General features: G+C 43.0%; 1 protein-coding gene across 1 annotated transcript in view; it reads right to left on the reverse strand.

The window, feature by feature from the left end:
- Slc16a10 (solute carrier family 16 member 10) overlaps positions 1–26,619 on the reverse strand; it is a 108,690-nt gene that overhangs the window by 41,266 nt on the left and 40,805 nt on the right. The window contains exons 2-3 of the mRNA XM_052751447.1: positions 6,980–7,124; positions 2,353–2,806 (exon numbers count right to left, since the gene is read on the reverse strand). Coding sequence (XP_052607407.1) covers positions 2,353–2,806; positions 6,980–7,124 — 599 coding nt within the window. The remainder of the gene's footprint in view (positions 1–2,352; positions 2,807–6,979; positions 7,125–26,619) is intronic.

Consider the following 26,619-nt stretch of genomic DNA (forward strand, 5'->3'; position numbering starts at 1 on the left):
TTGGGACATGCTCATGTGTGGGTTAGGGCAGGGAGGAGCCCAGCAAAGAAACTTTGAAATGGCAAGATGGGAAGTGATGGGGAATATTAGGAGAATATGTGAAGCTAACCAAGAAAACAGCTCTCAACCAAAGAGGGCAGGTCATGAAAACTGGTCGCTTAGACATTAACATGTCACCTATCTGATCCATGAGACTTGTGTCTATAATATTGTGACTGTGAGTGAATAGGCTTAAAAGGGAGGTTACTGACTCTTCCTTTTTAAAAAGTCAACTGCAAGTAGTCATGGTGGCACAGACCTGAACACACACACACACACACACACACACACACACACACACACACACACACATCAAATGCAAAAAAAATAAAATAAAATGAAATTTTCAAACTTGCTTTGCGAATAAGCATATAACATGCTTTTTCACAGACAGAGCCATGAGAACACACATTATGCTTCTGAAGTTTAAAGAAAAGCAAATTGAAAAATTCAACCGAGTTGCTCAAAGCTCTAGTTCTAACATAACACTTCACGCTCAGGGCCCAGCGTCAACACTTCCTCTACTTCTAAGCAGAACTTGTCTTTCTCCTGCGAATCTGTGAACCAGGGGCTAACATGATTTATTTTACCTACTTTACAGCTTTATTGTGAGGGCCAAATGCATTTGCAAAATTAATTAATTGATACATTGCAAACCTTATAACCAGAAATCCACTAACTTTTCTTTGATAAATGGCAAGCATTAGGAAAGCTGAGCTATCCATGTCTCTGAGTATTTTCATCTTTTAGTACCAAAGAGAATTAGAAAAAATAATAAGAAAAAAAGCTGGGCTTGGTGACACACACCTGTAACTAGGAGTCAAGGAAGGAAGGAAGCTTCACAACAGCCAGCCTGAGCTACAGACTGTCTCAGAGCAGGGAGGAGGTAGGTACACGGTAAATGTGTCCTTGACTAAGAGACGGTAGGTTGGTAAAGCTGACTCGCTCTCAACAGACCCGTATTCCAACAGAAACTATTTCAGTGGTTTTAGAGACAATTGAAGGAATGAAAAGGACTGTCAGATCAGTTCTTTTCTACCATGAATGCCACATAACTCAGATAACTATTCCCAGTCCTTCCCCGTACATCTCATCTCCAGCCCAGCTGCTTCCTCAACTGTCCTGGCAAGGGGACAACATGGACAATTCAGAAATCACAATCATTCTCACACCCAGACATGTTCCCCACCTCTCATCACCATCCGTAGCTCAGTTACTTTCTGAATTGTGCATAGCAGTCCACAAAGGACTTTTGGGGTTATTAGCTGACCCTCTAGGCCAAGTAATTTTATGAGCCAAAACTTTTAACTAAAGAAAAATTGCAGCTATCCCTACATAGACTATAAGGTTTAAAAAAAACCCTCCAAGTCCACACATGCAGTTAGTACATACACAAAAGAAAAACTGAAGCAAATGTCATTTTTGTTATCATTGGACTGTATTTATTTTTCCACCACACACAGGAAGGAAGGAGAAAAAGAGGAGGAGGAGACAGAGAGCACCTTTGAGAACAGTTTGCTAAGGGCCAATCCCTTGACGTTCTTACTCTCGTTTCCGTATAAATAGGCTGAATTTTGACAATATAAACTGCTTGAGCACTTGAAATCCTAATTTCCCATAGAATTTTAAGGCTCTTCTCTAATTTAAAACTTCCTTATCATTTCTCAAATTCTTCTCTAAAGAGAACTCCTGTTTTTCCAGAAGTAGATAGAATGATTCTTTGTGTCAGTAACTGGCAATTTTGTTAACCACTTAATTTCTGCATCCATTTGTTGAAAATTATTAATAGTCACAAGGTCACCACACTAGCTTTATCCCTGAAGAAGATCAGCAAGCTGCTTCTAGAAGTGGCCTGTCAGATCTTTTTAATTACATTTATTTTGGTGAAGGGGTTCACAGTTGCTGCACTGGAGGGCAGAGGACAACCTGCAGGAGTTGGGTCTCTCCTTCCATCTGTGGCTCCGGGCATCAAACTCGGGTTGTCAGGCTTGGAGGCGAGCACCTTTCTCCACTGAGCCTTCTTACCCATCTCAAATATCTTACCTTGAGATAATTTGTTCCAAGATTTTAGTCACCCTTTTAAAAATCGCTTTTGTTTGGGATTTTTAAAACACTGACACATACCATCAGACTCATTGTTTAATAGTCTGATGGGGGAACTGTTCTTGTTTGAAAGACCTTTAGTTCCCGGAGTCTGGGGTCACAACCAGGACAATGTCTGAGGCCGATTTCAGCCTGACCTGTCTTGCTCTTCTAGATCTCCCTGTGACCTGATGATACTGATTACGAACAGAGCCGAAGATGCATACTCACCAAGTGGACATAAGGCACAAAGTATCCAAAAAGTGCAAGTGGTATTCCAGCAGCCCACACTGCATAAGCTGTCACCTTGAAGATGGCAAAATTGAAAAACTTTTTTGGAGGACTAAACTTTCTCCTGGAAAAGAGGGAGAATCTGCTGCTCTCGCTCTCTTTCTCTTTGGCACTGGAAACAAGAGGTCGGTAAGTAAAGCCAGCCAGAAAGAGAACGAACATGAAGATGCAGAGGACTCTCAGTGTGTGCAAGAGGCCCACGCTCTTGGTCAGATTCCCTAAAAGCAGAGGGAGCAAAATTGTGAAGACGCTGCTGCCCGCCGTGACGATGCCGTTAACTAGTCCGAGGCGCTTCTTGAAGTAGTGTCCCAAGATAACCAGTGAAGGCTGGTATGCAAAGGAGCAGCCGCAGGCAAATATGATTCCATAAGTAAGGTACAGAGGCTCGATGGAGCTGCATAAAGACGAGAGAGACAGAAAGCGGCTTTAATCTTTTTCATGGTGCTTAGCAGAATAACACCTTCTACAGGAGGCTGGAGAGACCGCTCAGCAGTTAGAGCAGAGGACCTGGACTCCGCTCCCAGCACCCACATGGCAGTTCACAACCACTGTAACTCCAGTCCCAGGGGATCTGGTGGCCTCTCCTGGTCTCTGAGGGCACTAGGCATGCACATATGTGGATTTAAACATTCATACCCATGAAATAAAATTAAATAAATAATTCTTGAAAGGAATTCCCTTAGTAAAGACAGATCTTGTCAACATGTTTTCTGAAAATAAAAAAATAAAAATAAAAATGTGGAAAAGCTTAATAAATCAAGACTACAGCAGTAAAATATTTTAATTTAATCTGAATGAGTGAAAAATGACCATTAAGGTCACCAGTGACTCTGGTCCCCTTTGCCTGCCAAGGATTTCTGGTGAACCATACACAGCATTGGGTAAGAACCATGTTCTCCACAGCTCAGAAATAAAGACAGCTGCCAGGAAGGGACAATAAAATCTTGTTCAATAGTGCTTTTAAATTACAATTTAACTATGCACACACATTATTTTTACGGCCTTTTCCCAGGTGCTTACTAAGCAATATAGTCAGAGAAAAGACTATGTCGGGTGTTGTCTCCTCGGCGTCGGATCAAGAATATGTGCATGGGGAAGCAGTTATGCTCCCCCCCAGAGCTGTCAACCAACCTTCGCCCTGGATTGCACTGTTGCCAGCATTGTGCAAGATAAGAAGAAATCATATCCAGATTGCATTAAGGCCGAATTAAAGTGTGCTCAGCAGTGATTCCGGTCTGCAAGCTTTTGAAGTAACTTATTACTGCTCTCAAAAGAACAAAAAGAATACAAGAATTTTTAATTTAATCAAATAACTATACATCTCTTGGAAAGGTGAAGTTTGTGCTTGGAAACAATCAAGGTAAGGACTAGAAGAAAACAAGTTAAAAGTTGTCTTCTTTTTCTTTCTTACTTTTTTTCCAAAGTCCAATTCAAAAGGCTATTTATCAGTAGATAAAGCTGGTTAATAATTACATTTTGGATAATAATGCTCACCAACCAATATGCTGAGGGACTCGCAAGGAACTCAAATCTGATCAAATTAAGGCACGCTGGCAATTCTCTGAGAGCCCTTCCGCTTGGACCAACCCACGTCTAGCGCCGCCTTCCCGTTACCGCTAGGCCTTCCCAGATCAGCCTCACTTCATTCTGATCACTATTTACCAAATCTCCACTCTTCTTTTTCTCTGTTTGTTTTGCTTTGCTTTTTCAAGACAGGGTTTCTCTGTGTAGCCCTGGCCGTCCTGGAACTCACTCTGTAGACCAGGCTGACCTTGAACACAGAGATCCACCTGCCTCTGCCTCCCGAGTGCTGGGATTTAAAGCATGCACCACCACATCCTGCTCAGATTTCCACCCTTGATTCACATTAAACAGAAACTTGGTGGGAAAGATTGAAAAGTGTATCTTCAAGTTTGTATTCATGGCCCACGTAAAGCAATACTTCTATTCCTATCCCTAGTAAGAATCACATAGAACAAATAATGCTTCATTTCAAAATTGTTTTAATTCTTGTTATTTTATTTTATGTGTATGGGTGCTTTGCCTGCATGTACATCTGTGCACCATGTGTGTGCCGGGTGCTCCTGGAGGCCAGAAGAGGGCCTTGGATCCTCTGGGACTGGAGTTAGAGACAGTTGTGAGCTACCACGTAGGTGCTGGAACTGAGCGCTCTGTAAGAGCAGCTCTGGATCACCGAGCCATCTCTCCAGCCGTGCTTCATTCCTTTTGACTGGAGGGGGAAGGTGTGTTTTGTTTTTTAGGTCTCTCACTATGTAGCAGAGATTAACCTTGAGTTCACGGTGCTTCATTCTGTACCAAATTTTCACATAAGCAGTTTTCCAAATACTTGCAAGTTCTTAAAATCTCAAAATTTTAAAGAAAAAAAAATGTAAAATTTATGTACATTTCTCTGCCTCCCTCAAAATAGGTCTTAAAAACAGTATTGATAACACCATTATCACAAACAGTAGGTGCTACAGTTACTCCACAATATGGAGACAAGAATTTGGAATCTCAGGTACCCAGTGAGAGCGCCTCACATCTATCCTTGTGCCTTTGTGTCACTGTCCTCTCAGAACTTGTCACTTGTGAGTGTCCTCACGACAAACAGTGGGTTTCAGTGGTGACATCTAACTGCAGTGTAAGTCAGAAAGATCATAGAATTCCAATCGTGGGCACGGGCTTCAGCGCCAGGACACTGATGTGACCCAGTGTGCTAGAGAAGGCTTCCTAAGAAGACAGAAATCCCTGGACAATCGGACCTGCCACCTCACGCTGGCAACTTACCTGTGCTGGTCTGACGGCCTTTGACCAGCAGGTAACGAAACTGAGTCATGTGAGGATATTACATTTATTAACGTCAACGTGGCCTCAAGAATTGCTTCTCCTAGCCGGGCGGTGGTGGCGCGCGCCTTTAATCCCAGCACTCGGGAGGCAGAGCCAGGCGGATCTCTGTGAGTTCGAGGCCAGCCTGGTCTACAAAGTGAGTTCTAGGAAAGGCGCAAAGCTACACAGAGAAACTCTGTCTCAAAAAACAAAAAACAAAAAAAAAAAAAAAAAAGAATTGCTTCTCCTAGACATTAAGATGTGGAGATGGAAGAGAGGGACAAACTGGGTTACAACCTAAAATTTTTTCACTAGCCCAAAAGGTCTGAAAAAGGAATGCTTGGTGCTTGTGTGTGTGATTTCCTAGTGAAATGCATAACGAATGCTTGGTGCTTGTGTGTGTGATTTCCTAGTGAAATGCATAACGAATGCTTGGTGCTTGTGTGTGTGATTTCCTAGTGAAATGCATAACGAATGCTTGGTGCTTGTGTGTGTGATTTCCTAGTGAAATGCATGACAGGCTCTTCAAGCTCTCAAGTGCTCTCCATGCCCTCAGCAAGGGCCAGAGCCCCCGGAGCTAACCAGTGCCTGGAGAGTTCCAAACTTCTTTTCTTTTGAAATGAAATGTTTAGAAGCAATCAGAAAAGCTCCTTTAAAATGAAGACCTGTTTTCTTCTAAGAAGCATAGTTTTAAAGAACTTGAATAAAATTTTAAGTGGAGAAGTACAAAAGCTAACTGCCTACTTTAGATTGAGGAAGGGGTGTGTGTGTGAGTAGTAGGAAGTGAAGTGAGAAAAGCTAAGGATTCTGCTGACTAAATATGAAAAAACTTGAAATAAGCAGGGCCAATATTGCAAGCTTGATCCCTTCTCAACCCCACCCATGACTAAGTCGTGGTTTTCAACTAAGGGAACATGAGGGTAGGCGGGGAAGAGAGAGGGAAAGGAAGACAAGCACTAGCTGGAGATGGTCTGCAGGCTTCTCCTTGCTAACTGCCTCCTGCTGCTGCTGCTGCCAGGTCACCAGTGCCGTGGGGACACCGGTGCTGCGGGGACACGGGTGTCGAGGGACACCGGACACCGGTGCTCCTCTAACCAAAGTTCTCAGAACACGAAGAACTGAGGACCATGGCTGCTTCATCATGTAACCTGTCCTGTGGCCTTGGTGTCTTTGGAGGCCTGCATCTTTTCTTCTAATAGATGTAATACATGACATTAAGTTTTAAAGTGTATTTTAACCACTTTATCTTGTCATGATATTTAAATATTCTAATATCTTCTTTTTATTTTTTATTATTTTTTAAAGTATAGACTGGAAATCTCTACCTGGGTTGGCACTGATTTGGAAGATCTTATTCTCATCAATAAAATAATTTTCCTATCAAGCTTAAAAATACCCCTTATGAGCCCTCGAGATCTAACGTGGCAGTGACTTAAACGGAAACCACAGCTTTAGATAACTCATAGATATAATTTGATTCCTTTAGGAGTTTTATGTAAATAGACTAAAACAAAAGGAAAAACATTTTTCTTGGCTCCGGTGAACACCTGCATCCTGACATCTAAAATTGGCCACTGCAAGCAAATCTGTTTCAATGTTCCGCCTCGGGTGTGCTGCTGTGAGTGACAAGAGCCATCTCCAGAAAGTTGTTGTTTTAAGGAGATTTTCCTTGTAAACGGCAAAGACTCTGGAAGGTATTTAACAGCTCTCCAGGAGCAACGTGAAGCAGCCACATCCTTACCTTACGAAAGAACTGGACATGAGTCCGATGAAGCCCACGGCAGCGCCCACGACAGCTGTTTTCCGGCAGCCAAACATGTCTGTGAAGACGCTGACTATGGGGCAGCAGAAGAAGATCATGCCCATGGACAGCGAGCCTACCCACGCTGGAAAAGAAGAGAGAGCATCACAACATCGAACACTGCACTCCCCTCCCCGCCCATTCCATCTGGAAAGTGGCCAACCCACGGCGAGGAAAAGCCCTGACGCACACGGACAACCAGAGGGAACGCTGTAACAAGATGGCAGCCGTCTGAAGACCTCACGTGCTTGGCCAGTAGTGATTCGTATAGCAATGGAATGTAAGTGAATTCCTGAAAGTTTGTGCTTTTCAGTTAATTAAACATTCGTCTATGGCCCTGTCTAATTGGTATCTGTGGTTGTAAGCAATTTCTAATCCGAGACAAATTTCATTAAATAAAAAAATTAAAAATTAAAAAGAAAGTTGGTCTTGGTAGAGCATACTTATGGTCCCAGCACTCAGGAAGCTACAACAGAAGAAGAATGAGTTTGAATCAGCTTGGGGGACATAATAAGACCCCCCAAAATACACACACACACACACACACACACACACACACACACACACACACATATGCACAAATTTAGTTTAGGAATTTATACTGGGGAGGTCAGAATGCAAAGAAATGACCGCTGAAATCAGGACAGTGATTATAACTCTTTGCTTTAGAATGTTCGTTTTTTTTAAGACAGGGTCTCACTCTGTAGCCCCTGCTGGCCTAGAACTCATTAAATTGCCCTAACCAGCCTCAAACTTACCAATTCTCCTGTCTCAACTAGCCTTCCAGACTCCTAGAATTACGGATGTGAGCCACCATGTCGACTGTGGTGAACTCAAGTAGAGCAAAGATTACTGTCCTTTGGGAACAAATAGTTACAGAGTGATCATCTGTATAGTGTCTGGGCTTGGTTTTGGTTTTTGTCCTAAAGAGAATGACTTATACATAGTAGATTATTTCTGACCTAGACAATAACTACAGGGTATTTGTTTACCATTATTTATAGAAGTATGCTATTCTATTTTCTTCTCTGCAAGTATGTTATTTTCTTCTGATTCTATAAAATCCAAAACAAACCCAGAAAGCATTAGGTACAATAATCATAATAGCATTTCAAAGAACTGAATGATTTGTCATCAAGCCTGAAAGTTCCTCTAAAAATAAGCTAATAGGGCCTACATGATGTGGCTGTACAACAAGCCCTATAATAAAGTTGTCCCTGAGAGGCCACTTCCCTTATAAGTTGGTTTAAATATCTTAGAAATGGATTAGACATATACCTTCCCAGAATTCCTGAGGATTGGGAAAAGTATAAGTGAATCTCTGTGCCCAGGCACCACACTTCCTAATTTAAAGCTCTGATAATGGTAAGAATGTAGGTGATCCCAAGAACATGGCCCACAGAATCAACTAAGCAGGACTCATAGGGATTCAGAGACTGAAGCAGTAATCACAGAGCCTGCATGGGTCTGAGCTAGGTTCCCTATATACACCTTATGGTTGTGGAGCTTGGTGTTCTTGTGGGACTCCCAACAGTGGGAATGAGGGTGTCTCTGGCCCTTTCCTCCTACTGGGTTGCCTCGTTCACCCTTGATATGAGGGTTTGTGCCTAGTCTTATTGTAACTTGTTAGGCTGTGTTCAGTGGATGATAGCCTTGGGAGGCCTGTTTTGCCTTGTTTTGGTTTTGGTTTTGGTTTTTTTAAGGGAAATGAAGGAGTAGTGGATCTGGGGAAGAGAGGAGGTTGGGGGAGGGACTAGGAGTGGAGGGAGGGAAAATTGAGGTAGAGATGTAATGTATGAGAGAGAAAAAGAATGTAGGTGATCTCTAACTCCACCGGGCTCTGAAAAACTCTACCTGGGTTTCTCTGCTTTCTTAACAGAGGTATGAAGACCAAACCCTGTGCAAAGACCCTTTCTTAGTGCTAGGTCTAAATGAAGTTTGACCATATTGATAACTTCACAATTTTTTTTATTTCTTGCACTTTAAGTTACACTTAAACTATGTACATAACATACTAAAATAGCCACGATTCTAATTTTCTTCCTTTATCAGAAAGAAGACTGTAATCCTAAAACACTGTGTGTGCTGGGACCAAACCAGTCCTCTGAGAGAGCACAGAGCATCTCTCCAGCCTGCTGCTTTATTTTTTCAGCACCAACATCAGCACTATGCTGAAGAGAACATCTGCAGCGAATACAAAGAGCAACATGGACCCAAATTAACTAAACAGGACACCACAGGATAGTCTGCCAGACAGTCAGGGTACCTGCTCTATTCAAACCGAAGCCTAAACCAAGAAAAACATCTGCTAAGAATGAACCCAGAACACTGGCGGAGGCGCTGGAGGAGGGAAACGGCTGACTGGAGAGCAGGCATTGGCATCATCGGAAAGGGTGAGAGCGGAGCTGAAGAGACAGAAAACTCAGTCTGCAGACAGCATGGGAGAGGGAGCTCGTGGAAACTCGAGGACAACTTTTCAAAGCTGTTTTTACTAAGTAGTTTGTGAATGCTAATTTTTAGGACTCTACTAATTGGATTACGCATACATACATTCTCTCTGAGTCATTCTTTTTTTTGGAAATTTCCATCATCCTTAAGTAAAATAAATGTTGATTTAATGTTGTAAGCCATATATAATGCTGATTCAGCATTCCATATATGTGCTTTTAAGTTTTAGTCCGGTGCATACTGTGGTATTTTTACGGTACATATTTGAATTTTTCATGGTTTTTCTGGAGCAAAAATCTGTGATTTTTACCTAGATTTTATGTGATTTTAATGAAACATGGGTAATCATGGCCACCTGCTAATTATTTATGGTTTAAAATAAAAGGTATTTGCTAGGCATGGTGGCTCATTCGTAATTCTAACACTTGGGTGGCTGGAGTAGGAGGACTGTTGTGAGTTCAAGTCCAGACTGAGCTACATGTATGCTGTCTTTAAAAATAAAAAAATTACTCATCAGTAATAATTTAATCCCATTCAAAAAAAACTTAGTAATCCATGCTTAAGAAATGATTTCCTGGGCTAGGTATGATGATGCTCACCTTTAATTCTAGCACTCAGGAGACTGAAGCAAAAGGTTCTGTATGAGTTTGAGGCTAGCCTGATCTACATAATGAGTTCTAAGACAGCCAGGGCTACATAGTGAGATAATGCCTCAAAATAGATAGATAGATGATTGATAGATAGATAGATAGATAGATAGATAGATAGATAGATAGATAGATAAAGTGAACAACAACAAAAGAAACACTACACTATTAAAACCCAGCAGAATAGAACACTATCATCCATTCTGAGATACAGGCACTTCTACAATCAAGGACTCAAAACTGACTGTAACTCCAGTCTCGGGGAACTTGACACCCTCTCTGGCCTCTGTGGGCACTGCACACAGGCAAACCCCCAGGCACATAAAAATAAATATAGCAGTCCGAACAACAGCATCGATCATCTTAACCCCGTACCAGACAGCAGCTGCAGGAAGTTGTTATGGGGAGCTGTTAGCACTGAGCAGGGTGGATGGGGACAGAGGAGGAGCAGCTGACATTCCTGGAGCACTGTCATCTATACAAAGGACCTAGACAAACTTGTCATGTGACCTTCAGGCAAACCTATCAAGTATTATCTTCATTTTTTATTGGCAGAAAGATATTAAAGCTCTTAAGAAACTTGAGGGAGTTCTGCAAATTTGTAGGATTCGAACCAAACATTCTAGTTGTTAGCAGGAATAAAAAAAAACATGCACAAAAGGTGCGTGTCTGACAGCATCACTATTCCCTACCCTACCTACTCTGAAGACGCTCGTTATCCAGCTTAAGTAAAATGAAGTCCAGACACAGTGGGTCACGTTTCCATGCATCACCCTCCATTCCAAGCAGGACATAACAATTCAGTTTATACTATCAAAAAAATAAAAATAAAAATTACCCACCCAAACCAACAAGCTTGCCCACCTGGAAGGGTCCAGGTCTAGATGCAGGTACTGGCAGTGAATGCTCCCTGGGAGACAGTGGTGGAGGGCCACAGAGGCCTGAGCTTCACCTCCTCTATGCCTGTGAAAGGAGGCTGGAGGCACAGGGGCCTAGGTGGGGGGCTATGTTTCTAACAGGCACACCAGGATTCAGACAAGAATTCCATGCTGCTTGTGTAGCTGGGTCTATGAAACTCCAAAGCCAGAGTTCTGAACTGGAGATTCAGAGTGCTAGATGGAAGAGAATGAAAACCACTGGGGAAAGGGGGTGGAGCGGGGGACACAAGAGTCAAACCAGACAATGCAGCCCCACTCAGGATGGTCCCAAACCTGAGCTGGCCTCGTGCCAATAAAATGCCAACTACAGTCACTCAGATGAAATAATCCCACAGCCCAACTGAACGGCCATGTCAACATGAGGATGCTTTTAAGGATAATGTGGTTGGTTGCAGACAGGATCTGGAAGCCCTTGAACTCTCCAGCTTCCTGCCTCAGCCTCCTCCTGCTGGAACTGCAGACATATAGTTGCCATAGCTAGCCTCCTTCCCAAGCTTCTTAAAAATAAATTTTCATTTAAGAAGTTTGGGGGTGGGTGGGTATATGCCACTGATCCCAGCACTTAGGAGGCAGAGCTAGATGGATCTCTGTGAATTCAAGGACAGCCTAGTCTTTAAAGCAAGTTGTAGGCCAGCCAGGACAATAAGATCTTGTCTCATAAATCAATAAGAGAGAAAAGTTTCAGATTTACACAAAAATGAGGATGGTAAAAGCAGTAACTACACATCCTATCCCTATCCAGTTCCTCTTTTTTTAAATATCTTCAATTAGTATGGTATTTTTTATAAGGAACCAATATTGATATTGTGTCCTTTATTCAGACTTCTTTAGACTTATCTAGTGTCCTTTTTGGCTCTGGGACCCAGTCTAAGACATGTCTGCTTCGGCTCCCTGGCTCTGACAGTCAGCCTGACTTCCCCGGTGTTTGCTAACCTTGGCAGCACTGAGTACTCATCAGGTATATTGTAGAACGTCCCGGTGTGGCTGTTGGGGGCGGCTGTGAGCGTCATAAAGTGGCACATTAGCAAAGCACAGCAGGGCACATAGTCAGCGTGACTTATCCCCTTGCCCACCTAGCTGGGTGGGGTTCTCAGGGTCCTCCACTGTGGAGCTGCCTTCCTCCCCCTTTTATACTGCGCTCTTGGAAGGATGCCACTAGGTAAAGCTCACACTGCGGGAGTAAGAATTAAGCTTCACCTTGAGAGCAAAGTGTCTGCCTACACAAACTGTCTGGGATTCTTCTGCATGGGAGGTCAGTGTATCCGCATGAGCTCACACTCATTTCTGCAGACGAACAGGCTCACAGTTATTATACGGTTTCGGTTATACTCAAATCTTGTTGGCTGCTGGAAGCTCTTGGAGGAGTCTTTCATTTGACTCTGTCAGTCTTTGACACAGCCCCCACTTATATAATTTGGGGGATTTATTTATTTGTTTATTTATTTGTTTGTTTGTTTGTTTGTTTAAAGGCAGGGTTCTTCCATGTAGCCTAGACTGGCCTCAGATTCATAATCCTTCTGCCTCAGTTTCCCAAGTAGCTGGAATTACAGGCATGTAGCATTATACCGAGCTTCTGTGCGTCTATATGTAACCATCAGGATCTACATTAAGTCAACCTTAAATGAACATCGGTGTCTCTAATTCCATCACCACAGGACTTGTTCTAGACTTCCTCCTGTCTTGACTGTGCCCTTTCATTCCAGCAGTGAAAAATCAGAAAAATACTGTTCATCTCAGAAAGTTAGGAAAGTAATGCTAGCCATGCAATCCCAGAAATCAGGAGGCTGAGCAGAAGCTTGTAAATTCAAGGGCCAGTCTAGGCCTCATAGCAAATTTGATGCCAATCCAGACCTATGCCACAAGACCTTGTCTCAAAAAAAAGAAAAGAAAAGAAAGGTAAAGTAAAAGATGAAGGAGGGATCGAGGGAAGGAGAATGGGAAGGAATTATAAAAGTAAAACATGACTTAGGTGTTGGGATAAGTAACTAACCGTTTTGTCCAGAATATCAAGACTCTGTCGGCACTGAACTTCAAAGTAATACTGACCCCGTTCAAATCTCAACCGCCATCGCTGTGGTGGTGGTGGGGTGGGACCTGGGGCCTCGTGCCACCTCAGCAAGTGAGAGACTCACCAAGCTACAGCCTCAGGCCTTTGTCATTTTTGCATTTTGAAACAGGATCTTGCTAAATTGCCACCCTGGCCCTAAACTTGCAATATAGGCCAGAAAGGCCTCAAGTTTACAATCCCTCCCCAGTAGCTGGGGTTGCGGGTATGTGGAGCACAGTTGGCTTTAAAATGAACTAAAGTTTTAATCTGCAATGGCTTTGGGTCACGGCTTACACAAAAAATTAACACTTATCAAGTCCACTGAGGTAAAGTAGGTGAGATTGTTCGCAGCTGGAGATGATGGCTCAGAGACTTGCCTGAGGAGGTCAGAGTCCTGAAGGACTAACATTTCTGCTAGCTTATAACCATTCACACCACATGGAAGGTGCTGGACCAGAGCAACAAAGTTTAAGTATAGATTTCTGAACTTATATATCACATATTGCCCTAAAACATTGAAAAACAACAAGGTTTGGGATTTTAAAAAGAGAAATCACACTACATCAAACCTCTACCAACTCCCAAGCCTCCAGGGCTCATCTCTCAGCTGTGGAATTAACAGCCGTATACATAGTCTTGTCTTTGGGAAATTTCTTTCACTTCTAATCTAGAGCTACAGTTCTGACTCTGCAAAGCTCATTTATTGATTAAGATTTATTTCTCTAAGAGTAATAAATGGTTTAACCTTATTAGTCCACAGTAGAAGCTAAAGTCCCTTGGTACACTTCCCCAACAGCAATGTATTGTCATGATTAGGTTCCCATTACAGGATGCCACCCTCACAATATGCCCACTTCATTCTAGTAGAGACGGAGCCAGTGTAACTCAACAACGGAATATTCACAGCGTGGATGTAAGTCTCCCGGACAGTGCTATCCAAAAGTCTATCAAGCCGGGTGGTGGTGGCGCATGCCTTTGATCCCAGCACACAGGAGGCAGAGGCAGGTGGATCTCTGTGAGATCGAGGCCAGTCTGGTCTACAGAGTGAATTCCAGGACAGGCACCAAAGCTACACAGAGAAACCCTGTCTCGAAAAACAAAACAAAACAAAAGTCTGTCAAGAGGCTCACACTCTGTGTGTCACTCCTGGGCTGTAGTCTCCTTCTTAGGTACAACAATAATTTTATGTATGTTGCCTCTTTTTTTAAAAAGTCCCACTGAAAACAATGATATTTGAAGATAGTTTTTAAGGGGCTGGGGATATGTCTCAGCAGTTAAGGGCACTTGCTGCTCTTGCAGAGGGCCTAAATTGAGTTCCCAGCAACCCCACTGGGGCAGCTCACAAGCACCTGTGACTCCTTCTGGCCTCTTGAGCCATTGCACATATGTGGTACCGTACAGCAGGCACACACGTGTACATATAAATAAAAATGAATTTTTACAAATTTCACGATGATTTTTAAGTGTACTAGAGAGATGGTTCAACAGTTAAGAGCACTGGCTGCTCTTGCAGAGGACCTGGGTTCAGTTCCCAGCACTCACATGGTAGGTAGCCCACAATTACCTGTAACTGCAGTTCCAGGGAATCATACGCCCTCTTCTAACCTTCCTGGGAACCAAGCATGCACGTGATACACATATGCACATGCATACTTGACACTTCACATAAAATAAAATATATAAATCTACTTGGAAACTGAAAAAATGCACAGAAATTTTCTGAGTTGCTTGCGTACTTTTGGCATGGTGCCCTTCCTCTAGGTGACAGGAAGCCTGCGCACTCGGGTCCTATGATCTGGCCCTCACAGACTGCTGAGCCGGCTCTTAGGGCTGCTGCTGCCTCTGCTTTATTGATAGGCCTTAGAGCAGCTGCCAGATGAACTCTCCCGCTGCTTCTACCACGAGGACAATGTGCAAGTCCGGTCATTACTCAGCATTTCCTAGGAGTTAAGGAGAAGTGCTTCCCTTCCCTCGACAAACGAGTGACTCGCCTGTAGCCATTTGAAAACGTTGCTCTCTCAGCACTCCTCTCTGCCTGCTTCCTATTACGGTTTTTGCTGTCCTTGCTTTACAGTAACCACGCGGCTATGATGTCTACACTAAAGGCGGTTTCCACCTGGGTTGAACTTCACATTCCAGAAATTTTTTTTTTTTTTTATTGTTTTGGGTTGTGTTTTCTGATGCTGAAAACCACATCAAATCCTAACTGGATTGATGGCCTTACAGTGAATGGGAAATATAAAATTTTACTGAGCTCTTATAAAGCCTTGAAAATATTCTTCAAACCAGAACTAATTGTTCTTCACCTGGACATTTCTGCAGAATCCTCTAAGACTTATTTTAAATTCTCAACTCTCAAGAAAAACCACTCCCAGTGCTCCTGTGCACCTCCTCTTCCTGTGGTGACTGCAGGAACGACTGCCAGAAGATGGTGTCTAAATCCAGAGTGAAACCATAACCAACAGCGATCAGAGACTGCAAACACTCAGAGCACACACCTCTGTAAGGAGAACGAAAACCGACATGAAGTGAGCTCCTGCCACCGGGCAGACGCCGCCGTGGGGGCACTGCACTCGGTCCTCAGCAGCCCCCTGTGCAGTAGCCGCCGCTCGGTGGTTAAGCAGTTTGTCTAAGCGTGCTCTACAATGTAAGTGGAAGCCTCTAGATTTAGCGCCTGGCCCAAAGCCCTGCCCTGGGCATTCATTCCATCACTCCTTATAAACAACCCCACTTGGGGTCAGCACACCCGAGCTGACAACTCTAGAGCAGGATAAATAAATACACACGTAATCCTTTTGACATAGTTCTTTAATCCTTGATGTTACAGCAGGATTGATGACTGAGTGTGGGAAAGTGGTTGATGGGAAAAATTTCAACTAAGTTTTTACATAGGATATTGAAAAATATTCTCCAAAACAGTGAAGAAATAGTCAATTGCTCTTCACCCAAATGTTAATTTCTTTGTCAAGTTTTAGAAGCTAAGACATGCTGTGGGATGTTCTGTATGGCAAATGTGTTGCTCTGATTGGTTAATAAATAAAACACTGATTGGCCAATGGCTAGGCAGGAAGTGTAGGTGGGACAAGGAGGAGAATAAAGCTGGGAAGTGGAAGGCTGAGTCAAAGACACTGCAAGCCGCCACGATGACAAACAGCATGTGAAGATGCTGGTAAGCCACGAGCCACGTGGCAAGGCATAGATTTATAGAAATGGATTAATTTAAGCTGTAAGAACAGTTAGCAAGAAGCCTGCCACGGTCATACAGTTTGTAACCAATATAAGTCTCTGTGTTTACTTGGTCAGGTCTGAGCGGCTGTGGGACTGGCAGGTGAGAGAGATTTGTCCTGACTGTGGGCCAGGCAGGAAAACTCTAGCTACAAAGACATATTTTAAATTCTCAAACATCAAGAAAAACAGCTTCTGGGCCAGTGAAATGGCTCTGTGGGTAAAGATGCCTGCTGTCAAGCCTGACCCCTGAGTTCAATCCCCAAGTCTCCTGTGGTGGATGGAGAGAACCAACTCCTCCTGCAAGTTGTCCTCTGACCTCCATATGCACATCTTGGCTCATCCAGGGTTTATGTGCGTGTAAGCACAAGCGCGCGCGCGCACACACACGTAAATAGATAAAAATGTAATTAATTTTTTTTTAAAAAGAAAAGTTACTTTCTTTAAACATGCGAGATCAACTTAGTAACTCTTTCAACTAGCTAGTTAGGACCCAACAAAGCTGTTTACAGCACCTTTCTGCGAAGGAATACATCAGAACCAGCTTACTCCAAGAATGTTCGACTGAACAGTCTCAGTGTTCCCCCTTCTCCAACACCTACCGTCAGTGCCCCAGTCTCACACACACACACACACACACACACACACACACACACACACACACACACACACGAATTCTTACACATAAAACTGAAAACACTTACAGCAAGGTATCAACCATTAGAAATTTGAATACAATGAAACAGCCTTGGTTCCACATAAGTTTTCCTTGAACTTTTCAATATAGCTTTGTTCTGCTTTGTGAATTATAAATAAAGTCATATGCAGTGATGAAAAATTTCTAAATTATGTCTAATAAAAATGTTGGATGCAATGGAGCTAAGGACAAGAGCTGAAAAATAACGAAAGTTCCACTCGCCAGATTTTTAGCCAACACATTCATTCACTTGGCAAGTACTATAGCGTGTGTGCCAGCAAACGTCTAGATCTCAGAGGATAGAGGGGATAACAGGGAAGCCAATCTTTGCCCACAAAGAGATGCCATTCTATAGGGGGACAAAAGATAAAAATAAAAATGATATCATGGTTGGTAAAATTAGACCCCAAACCCCATTGTAAACAGAAGGCTGAAATTGATTAAATAAATAAACTTCAAAAGTGAAAAACTAGATCATTACATTTAGAATTCAGTAAACTCAAAGGACAATATAAATGGGAAAGGAATTTACAGAGTGTTGGTCACGTGAGAAACATTTGAGCCACAGACCCTGCTGGGCACTGGGATCTTAAACACTTAATCTCATGCAGCTCTATTCAAGAAAAGCAAACAGGAAGAGGGCAGTGAGCAGTGTGATAATTGTGTACTATGGGACCTCTTAGGGAGGGGCACAGCCCAGATGTGGAAGGACAAGAGAAGTCAAACACTCTTTCCTCTGGGTACCATCCAAACTGTCTTGAAGAATAAACAGGCTTTCTTGGGCAAAAAAAAAATGGAGAGAAGAAGAGACAGGCGCATGCCATGTATACGAGCAGCACATGCAAAATGAATGCCTGCAAGTGGTCCCTTAAGGACGTGGTCAGAATCATAGCAAAGCTATGCTTGGTTAACCTGGGAATGACATGATCAAATGGTATATTGGAAACCTCACTCTGGTTTTGGAGAAAAGACTATTCAAAAGTGAAAAACTAGATCATTACATTTAGAATTCAATAAACTCAAAGGACAGTATAAATGGGAAAGGAATGCACAGAGTGTTGGTCACATGAGAAACATTTGAGCCACAGACCCTGCTGGAAATGGAAATGGTGGAAAACTGGGAGGAAATCAGAAGACTACATCAAGTCATTCATAAATGGCAATGATCCAAATTCAGAAGCAGTAAGGTACCAAGAGCATGGACATGGCAGATGTAAGAGAATCAACAGATTTGAAGATGCACTAGACAGAAACAGATAAAAGCCATTTCTTTTGATAAAGGGTCTGGGAAAGATACAACAGGCAGTGAGAAGCAGAGTCTAAGAACAAAGAAAACAAACAGATCCAGGAATGGGGTAAAGGAAAGATAGTAATTTGCTTGAAAATGAAAGCAACTTACTCAGTATCCTGAATATAAAGCAGACATCTCTTTCTAAATCTGTAGCTCAGAGCAAGATTCCTAGGTGCTGGGAGCAGGCTCTGTGAGTAAGGGCATTTGCTGCACAAACATGAGTATTTGACTCAAATCCCCACCATATATAGATAACCAGGAATGGTCATGTACACCTGTAACCCCAGTATGATGGGCAGCGTGGTGGGGAGGGCAAAGTAGGGCAGGGGGAAGGGGGCAGAGACATGAGGATCGACTATCTGGAGCTTGCTGGCTGCCAGCCTGGCCACAGGTTCAGTGAGAGAGGAATACAGCAGAGAATTACAGACAAAGGACAGACACTGGATATCTTCCTCTATCTAGTTCCCATATGCCCAGAGAGAGAGAGAGAGAGAGAGAGAGCGCATAAACACATACATAAATAAAATAATTTTAACGCTAAAGAGATCTTTAGTCTGTAAAGTACCAGAGTTAGATCCCCAGACCAATGTAAAAAAGGTAGGTGGAATCTCAGTACTAAAGAAGTGGACACAGACAGTTCCCTGGGGCTCCCTGGCCACCCAGCCCAGTCCAGTCCAGTAGGTGAGCTGTAGGCTCCAAAGAAGACAAAGCCCTAAGGAATAATAGCTGAAGCTACATATACCACACACACACACACACTTTCAAATTTTTTAATTTTTAAAAATCTTTGTATGTGCAGGTGTTTTGCCTGCCATGTATGCCTGTGCTCCATATATGCCTGTGCTCCATGTATGCCTGTGCTCCACGTGTGCCTGTGCTCCATGTATGCCTGTGCTCCATGTATGCCTGTGCTCCATGTATGCCTGTGCTCCATGTATGCCTGTGCTCCATGTGTGCCTGTGCTCCATGTATGTCTGTGCTCCATGTATGCCTGTGCTCCATGTATGCCTGTGCTCCATGCAAGTGACTAGAGAGGCCAGAGAGTGTTAGGTTCTCTGGAACTGGAGTTATGGATGGTTGTGAGCCACCACGTGGGTGTCAAGAACTGTACCCGGGTCCTCTGCAAGAGCAATAAGTACTCTTACTGTGTACTTACCACAGTGCCATCTATCCAGCCCTTTAAAGTTTTTTACATCATGGAGAATTTTATGAATTTCTATATTTTGAGTGTTTGTTGTCGTTTGGCTAGGTTTGGTTTGGGGGGTGTTCTGTTTTTGATTCCTTATTTATTTGATGTATATGAGCATTTTGTCTTTGTGTATGTCTGTGTACCATGTATGTGCCTGGTACCCATAGAGGCTAGAAAAGGGGAATCAGATCCCTGAAACTAGAGTTATGGACAGCTGTGAGCTGCCTTGTGAGTACTGGGAATTGAACCTGGGTCCTCTGGAAGAGCAGCCAGTGCTCTTACACTCAGCCATCTCTCTAGCCCCTTGTTTTGTTTTGAGACAGGGTCTCACTGTGTAACCTTCGCTGGCCTGGAAGTCACTATGTAGACCGGAGTGGCCTTAAACCTGTGCCGATCCCCTGCCTCTGCCTTGCAAATGCTAGAATTACGGATGTGGTCACCATGTCCAGAGAATTTCTCTATTTTGAACAAATTTGGGCAGAAGTCAGCCAGAAAAAAATCTCAAAGTGTTGCTGGATTCGGCCACTACTTGTTGGAAGGAACTCCTTTCAAAGGAGCAGAGAAATGTAACACAGATAACTTTCTTGAAAAAGATACCTCACATTTATAGTTTTGGATGTTATAAATTTTAAAAAGCAGCACAGTAAGTTACTATGCTGTGGAAAGCACAAATGTGAGCCCACAGAACAACTATCCTGATATTGTGCAAGTCGAGATTTGTAACACGGAACCTCCCTCATTCATTGGCCTCTGACCCGGTCAGGGACTTCCCATCAGAGCCAATGCAGGGACCCGACTCAGGGACCCGACTTGCTGGTGCCTTTGTTAGAAGAAGCTGAATCTGCTTAACCAGTCCTATGGGCTTCTCTTGTCTTTCACAGTGGCCTGTCCTCGGGGGGTGGGGGGAGTGGGGAGGTGTCCAAATTCTGTTGTTATCCACCACATAAGCACACCAAGACAGACCGGGAAGGAAAGGTTGGCAGCTGGCCAGCTCACTGCTAACCAATCTCTTCCATAGGATGAAGCGGGAGATAGTGATGTCCACAGATGATGCTGGTGATGACAATTGGAATTTGTTTAAAACACTATGTCAGAGTCTAGAGGCTTCCTATTAAGTACCTTAGCCTGTTTTGTGCTCCAATAACAGAACAACATGGACTAGCTACCAGGGCCCTGTACTAGAGAGACCGTGCCTCAAAACCCCAAAAGAATCTAACAGAAGAACTTTGGGGAAGTAACTCCAAACCATAGCATTAAGCCATTCCACCTGTCCAGTTGAGGAAACTTAGCAACTAAGATTTTAAAACATTCACACAAATGTTGAGTGTAGTAAGGTTGAATTGGAGTAGAGTGCCTCACTCGGTATACATTAACCTGCCTTCTCACCGATTTAACCAAACAGTCACACAACCTGTAATAGAGACTGAGAAAAGAATGGGAGGTGAAATCCTCGTCTTCCATTGAAGGATATCTGTACAAGTTTGAAAATTCAAAATATAGACATATTGGCATATTATTTAAAAATACACAGACAAGAAATATGAAGATAACCATGAGAAAGAAATGAGTTAGAAGCCATTGCCTTTGTAATGGGAGTGCCAAAGAGGGGAGCATGGCAAGAGAATGCCATTCTTCCACTATACGCTCTCTAGAAATCTGACCCTTTATAGTAAAGGTATATACAATCAATAATCATAAAAATTAACCTTAGCAGAGAGATGGCTAAGTGGTTAAGAGCACTTAATGCTCTATCAAAGGACTAGATTTACAATTCAGCACCCACACTGGGTGGTTCTCAAATGCCTCCAGCTCCAAGGAATCCAACCCTACCTTCTGGATTCCATGAGTATGAGCATGTACACTCAAACACACACACACACACACACACACACACACACACACACACACACACACTCTAAATAAATAAATAAATAAATAAGCAAGTAAGTAAGTAAGTAAGTAAATTAATAAAAATAAAAATTAATTTTATAAAGAAAGCTGACACCAACGTTAGTGAAACCAATCAGGGTGTATGACCAAGTCTTTAAAATCACATGAACGTAGCAGTAAAACTAGCTAGCCAATAGCACACAGAGAACACTACTGCTAAGGGTCATAAAAATCTGTCTCAAGATTGGAAACTGTGATCAAAATTCCTAGGAACAGATTGAATTTGTAGATCAAGTATACAAGATACAGACAGATTCCCTAAGGCAAGTCAGAGCATAGGTCCCCCAGGCCGGAGCAGACGTGGGAGGCAACAAAAGTTTCATGCTCATAACTGGTCTGTCTTAGCCACAATCACAGTTTAATTACTAACTGGCCAGAACCCTTGAAAGTCAAAAGACATCACTCCTGTAGTAATGAGGGTATTTGCAAGGCTAAACTAGTAGCACAGGAAACTGCAGAGAAAGAGCCCAACTATAATAATAGACTGCTTTAAAGCTATCTGGCTGCTCCTTCATAACAGCATGTGTTGCTTAAAATTTCAAAAGGAATATTACACCTTACAGGACTCAGAGCAAGTAATAACGAGGTTGTTAGAGTGTTGCACTCTTCTGCCCTTCAAGAGCCTGGTGAGAGCTGGTGATTACTCTCAAAGGGGTTTGCCTGGGTACAAGTAATTGAAGTAGGTCTAGGACAAATTCCAAGGTAAACTCTGTTAATCTCAAACCACTGTCCTTCAGCATCCCGGCACAGAGCTCGGTGACATTTATTAAGTGCTTGTTGTGTACCAAGCACTATAGCAGAGGTGTCTGTGCTCTTGTCAAAGACAGCTCGGGCTCATAACGTCTGAACCGTCTCTCCGGCCCCCCAGCGTTTTCTGGATGAAGAGGTTCATAATCATCCCCTGCATACACAGTAAAAGGACAAGAAGCATGTCTGAGTACCATCGCTTGTGAGCCCGACAGACACCATTAACAGCTCCTAAGCTTGCTGGGAAGGGGGGAAGGGGAATCAGTGTCTCACTTCGCTTTACTTTCTTCTTCTGATTATTATTCATTTATTTATTGTTTTCTGAGAAATTCTCCTGCCTCGACTCCTATGGGCTGAGGTTGTTATGGGCAGGCATGCCTGTGACCAAGCCCGGCAGAAACGCTCACTTTGCTTACATGTGGCTTTTCAGAGCTTTGTGGCAAGGCCTGTAAAGCTCCTGGATTTCCTTCCCTGAGGCAACCCAAAAGGGAGGAGGAGGATGAATTTAATTCCAATGTTGCCAGATCTTAAAGAGAACCAACAAAAAAAGACATCCCAAAAAAACACCCCAAAAGCCGGGCGGTGGTGGCACACGCCTCTAATCCCAGCACTCGGGGAGGCAGAGCTAGGCAGATCTCTGTGAGTTCAAGGCCAGCCTGGTCTACAGAGTGAGTTCCAGGACAGGCATCAAAACTACACAGAGAAACTCTGTCTCGAAGGGGAAAAAAAAATAGAATCAACAAAAAGATATCCCAAAAAGCACCCCAAAGGGCCAGGCACACAGCCACCAGCTTTGCACATACAGGTGTCCTTAAATCTTTGCATCAATCCTGCAAAACAAGGAGCACTAACTACATTTCACTGGCGAGATAGGCAAGGTTCACAAAGATTAAACCATTCTCCAAGTGGCCACGAGCTAGTGAGTAGTAAACCAGGCACAGTCAGTTCTCTGAAGATCCACTCCCCAATGGATCAAATGTATTGATTTATCAGTGGCAGAGGAATGATCTAGGAATTTAGAAAGAATTTTCTTCTAAGCCAAGTATCCTGATGAAACAAAACCTCTAAATTAGAGGTTCAAGATACCTCCTTGCCACCTTCACAGAGGCAACCATTCATTCATTCCAATTCTTGCTAACAAGAATTTTCTGAATTCTATACATATTTAACAATGTATTACTTTTATTATTATTAAAAAAGACATCTGGCTTATCTTATGCTTTGCCATAAGGCAGGTGGTCTTTGTAAATATAAATCCTTGAAATAACACTATCAATATCCTTCTTTGCCTAAAGAAACCAAGGTTATGCCGGGCGGTGGTGGCGCACGCCTTTAATCCCAGCACTCGGGAGGCAGAGCCAGGCGGATCTCTGTGAGTTCGAGGCCAGCCTGGACTACCAAGTGAGTTCCAGGAAAGGCACAAAGCTACACAGAGAAACCCTGTCTCGAAAAACCAAAAAAAAAAAAAAAAAAAAAGAAACCAAGGTTTTGAGAGAAAGTAACTTGCTCAAGATTTCACCACTGATAAATAACCCTGTCAGGACGCCAAGACAGCCATAATCTAGATCATGTTCTTAACGTTCTTAGCCACTTACATCCTGACTATCTATTCTATATCCTTGAGCTGGAATTGGGGTGGCTGTGCAGACATGAGGACCTGCATTCAAATCCCTCGAATCCATGTCAAAAGCCAGGTATAACCACAGGCATACCTGTAAACTCGGCTTTGGGGTAGGGGGAATGGGGACAGAAGAACCACTGGGAATCCAGGTTCAGTGAGAGACCCTGTCTCAGGGGAACAAGGTGAAGAGCAATAGAGCAGGACACCTGACATCCTCCACCGGCGTGTACAAGTGTGGTGTTCACATCACACGGATTTACTGTGGGAAAAGGCTAGTCAATTATCATAGCAGATCTGTTTAGAGGAAAAAAATGGTAGATGAATGGAGCTAAATGGAAGCAGATCTAAGGCAGAGAATGGTCTGTATGCACTGGTAAGTGGCAACACCGAAGGTGAGGGGCCTTTCTGTATGGTAAACCTGCAGCCTTCCCCAGGTCAGATGAATACCTCAGACTGCAAGGCAGTTCTACACACGACCAAAGGAGAGAGACCCAGTACTAAGAATACAGTAGTGGTCCTTCAACTGGAGCTCCCCAAAAACATCCAGGTCATCTCCACCCCCTCCCAAAAGAAATGGAAATGGCAGAGGAGAGATTCCCTGAAGACACTCAGCTGTCTTCCAGAGGCCACTTCCACAATTTCTACATTTGCTTTGAATACTACAATTGTTCGAAGTCTGCAGATGTAGTAGAACATTGCCTGGCATGCATGAGGCTGTGGGTTCATCCCTAACACCACACACACACACACACACACACACACACACACACACACACACACACACAAACCCTGACTGTTACTGGTGTTGTACAGAATTAACAAGATTTTTTACTTTCTTCCTGCTTTTCACTGACATTATCTTGTCACATCCAAAGTCCCAAGAGAAAAAAAAAGGCAAAATGGCTCATCAGATAAAGGCACTAGCCAAGCCTGACCACCTGAGTTCAACCCCGGGGCCCACAGAGAAGAAGCAGAATGCCATACCATACGTGCACATGCATGTGTTCATGCCACACACATACTACACACTTTTAAAATAAAAAAAAAAAAAAACTTAAAGACAATTCGGATAAGGGAAGCTATCAATGACAGTGGGATTTCATCCCAAGGGTTACATCACGGAAGCATTTGGATGCTTTATGGCCAGTAGACAATCTGTTTGAAACTTTAAACTCACCTTTAGTTAACCTAAATTCACATACAGAGTAACAGTTTTAGCACAAAAACAGTATTTGTCAGTATTTTGTTCTTGATCCCTGATAAAATTAGTAAACATAAGCCATTGAAAAGACCCAACTGCTGATAAATCTACAAGCTGTGCGGCACCACTGACTGTTAAAGTTCAACCACAATTAAAACACACTATGGGGGGACCGCGCTTCCTCTTCTCTGTCAGTCCCACCAGCTTGTTAGCAGCACATGAGCTCTCAATCACTGTATTTTTCCATTTCCCTCTGGCTTTCTTGGAAGCCTGACAGACTGTCTGGAAAGATGAACTTTCCAGCGTCCAAATACACAGCTGCTCCTTCCAAGGCCAGATCCAAAACTGACGTGGGCTGCCTGGTAAGCATCACCCCGATCAATTATTAATGCCTTGTAACCTTTCCATAGCCCAGTCTCTTCCTCTTCACTGGAGACTGCTTAACTCCAAAGTCTGTCATCTTAAAAAATACTAAATGGAAAACGAGTAGCTATCTCCAGACCATTTATAAATTATATGCACACAGACAAAACAACTGAAAATGAGTATTTAGAATGTCATGGTAAAGGTTTTTCTTGATTTACAGATTTACTGCTGTGGTAACCAGAGTTTGTCATCTTAAAGTCCCTACTGCAACAGACAGCACACTTATTTGAAGAAAAGGGCAGCTCCCTTTAATGGATTTTTGTTGTGGCCTACACACAGCTCTTCAGAACATACGCATACAGTATGTTGCTACAGAACTGACTTCTATATTTCTTCTATTTATTGATTCAAAAATATTATATGGGGTTAGAGTTATGGCACTGTAAAGAACACTGAATGTTCTTGCAACAGGCTCAGTTCCAGCAACTCTGGCAGTTTTTAACCATCCATAACCCCAGTCCCAGAGGATCAAGCACCGCTTCTAGCCTTCTTGGGTACCTGGTACATATGCCATACACTTATTATACATGCAGGCAAAACACTCATACATAAAATAAAAGTAGGTAATTCCTCACAGTTTAGATGTGTGAGTGTGAGAACAAGCATGGCATAGCAGGCATGTGGAGGTCAGAGGACAAATCTCCAGTCAGTTCTCTACTTCTAGGGATCACACTCATTTCATGAAGCTTATTCACGTGCTAAACCATCTCACCAGCCATCATCATCATCATCATCATCATCATCATCATCATCATCATCATTTTAAGACGGTCCCATATCCTCATGTAACCCAGACTGGCTACAAACTCACTCTGGAGCCCAGGACGACCCTGAACTCCTGATCTTCCCTCAACCACCCCCCAAGTTCTGGGATTAAAAGCTGGAGCACACTAGCATGCCTAGTAGATATTTCCTTAAATAAGCCAGTTGTTACTCCATGACAAGGCTTCCTTCTCCACAAGAAAGAGCCCCATTCCTCCTTATCAGAACATTACGTAACCAATAAAAATGATTGAACATATGATTGTGAAGAAACGATTAAGCATACAGCCTCTAATGGATGGTTAAACGTGGTTTGGAAGGCCGCTATCACGGACCAGCTGTCAGACCTAAGAAGGATTAACCTCTCTGGAACTCGTTTTCTTTACTGTTA

This window comes from Peromyscus californicus, unplaced genomic scaffold (assembly GCF_007827085.1).
Source record: "Peromyscus californicus insignis strain IS unplaced genomic scaffold, ASM782708v3 Scaffold_22__1_contigs__length_63687245, whole genome shotgun sequence".
Taxonomy (NCBI): Eukaryota; Metazoa; Chordata; class Mammalia; order Rodentia; family Cricetidae; genus Peromyscus; species Peromyscus californicus.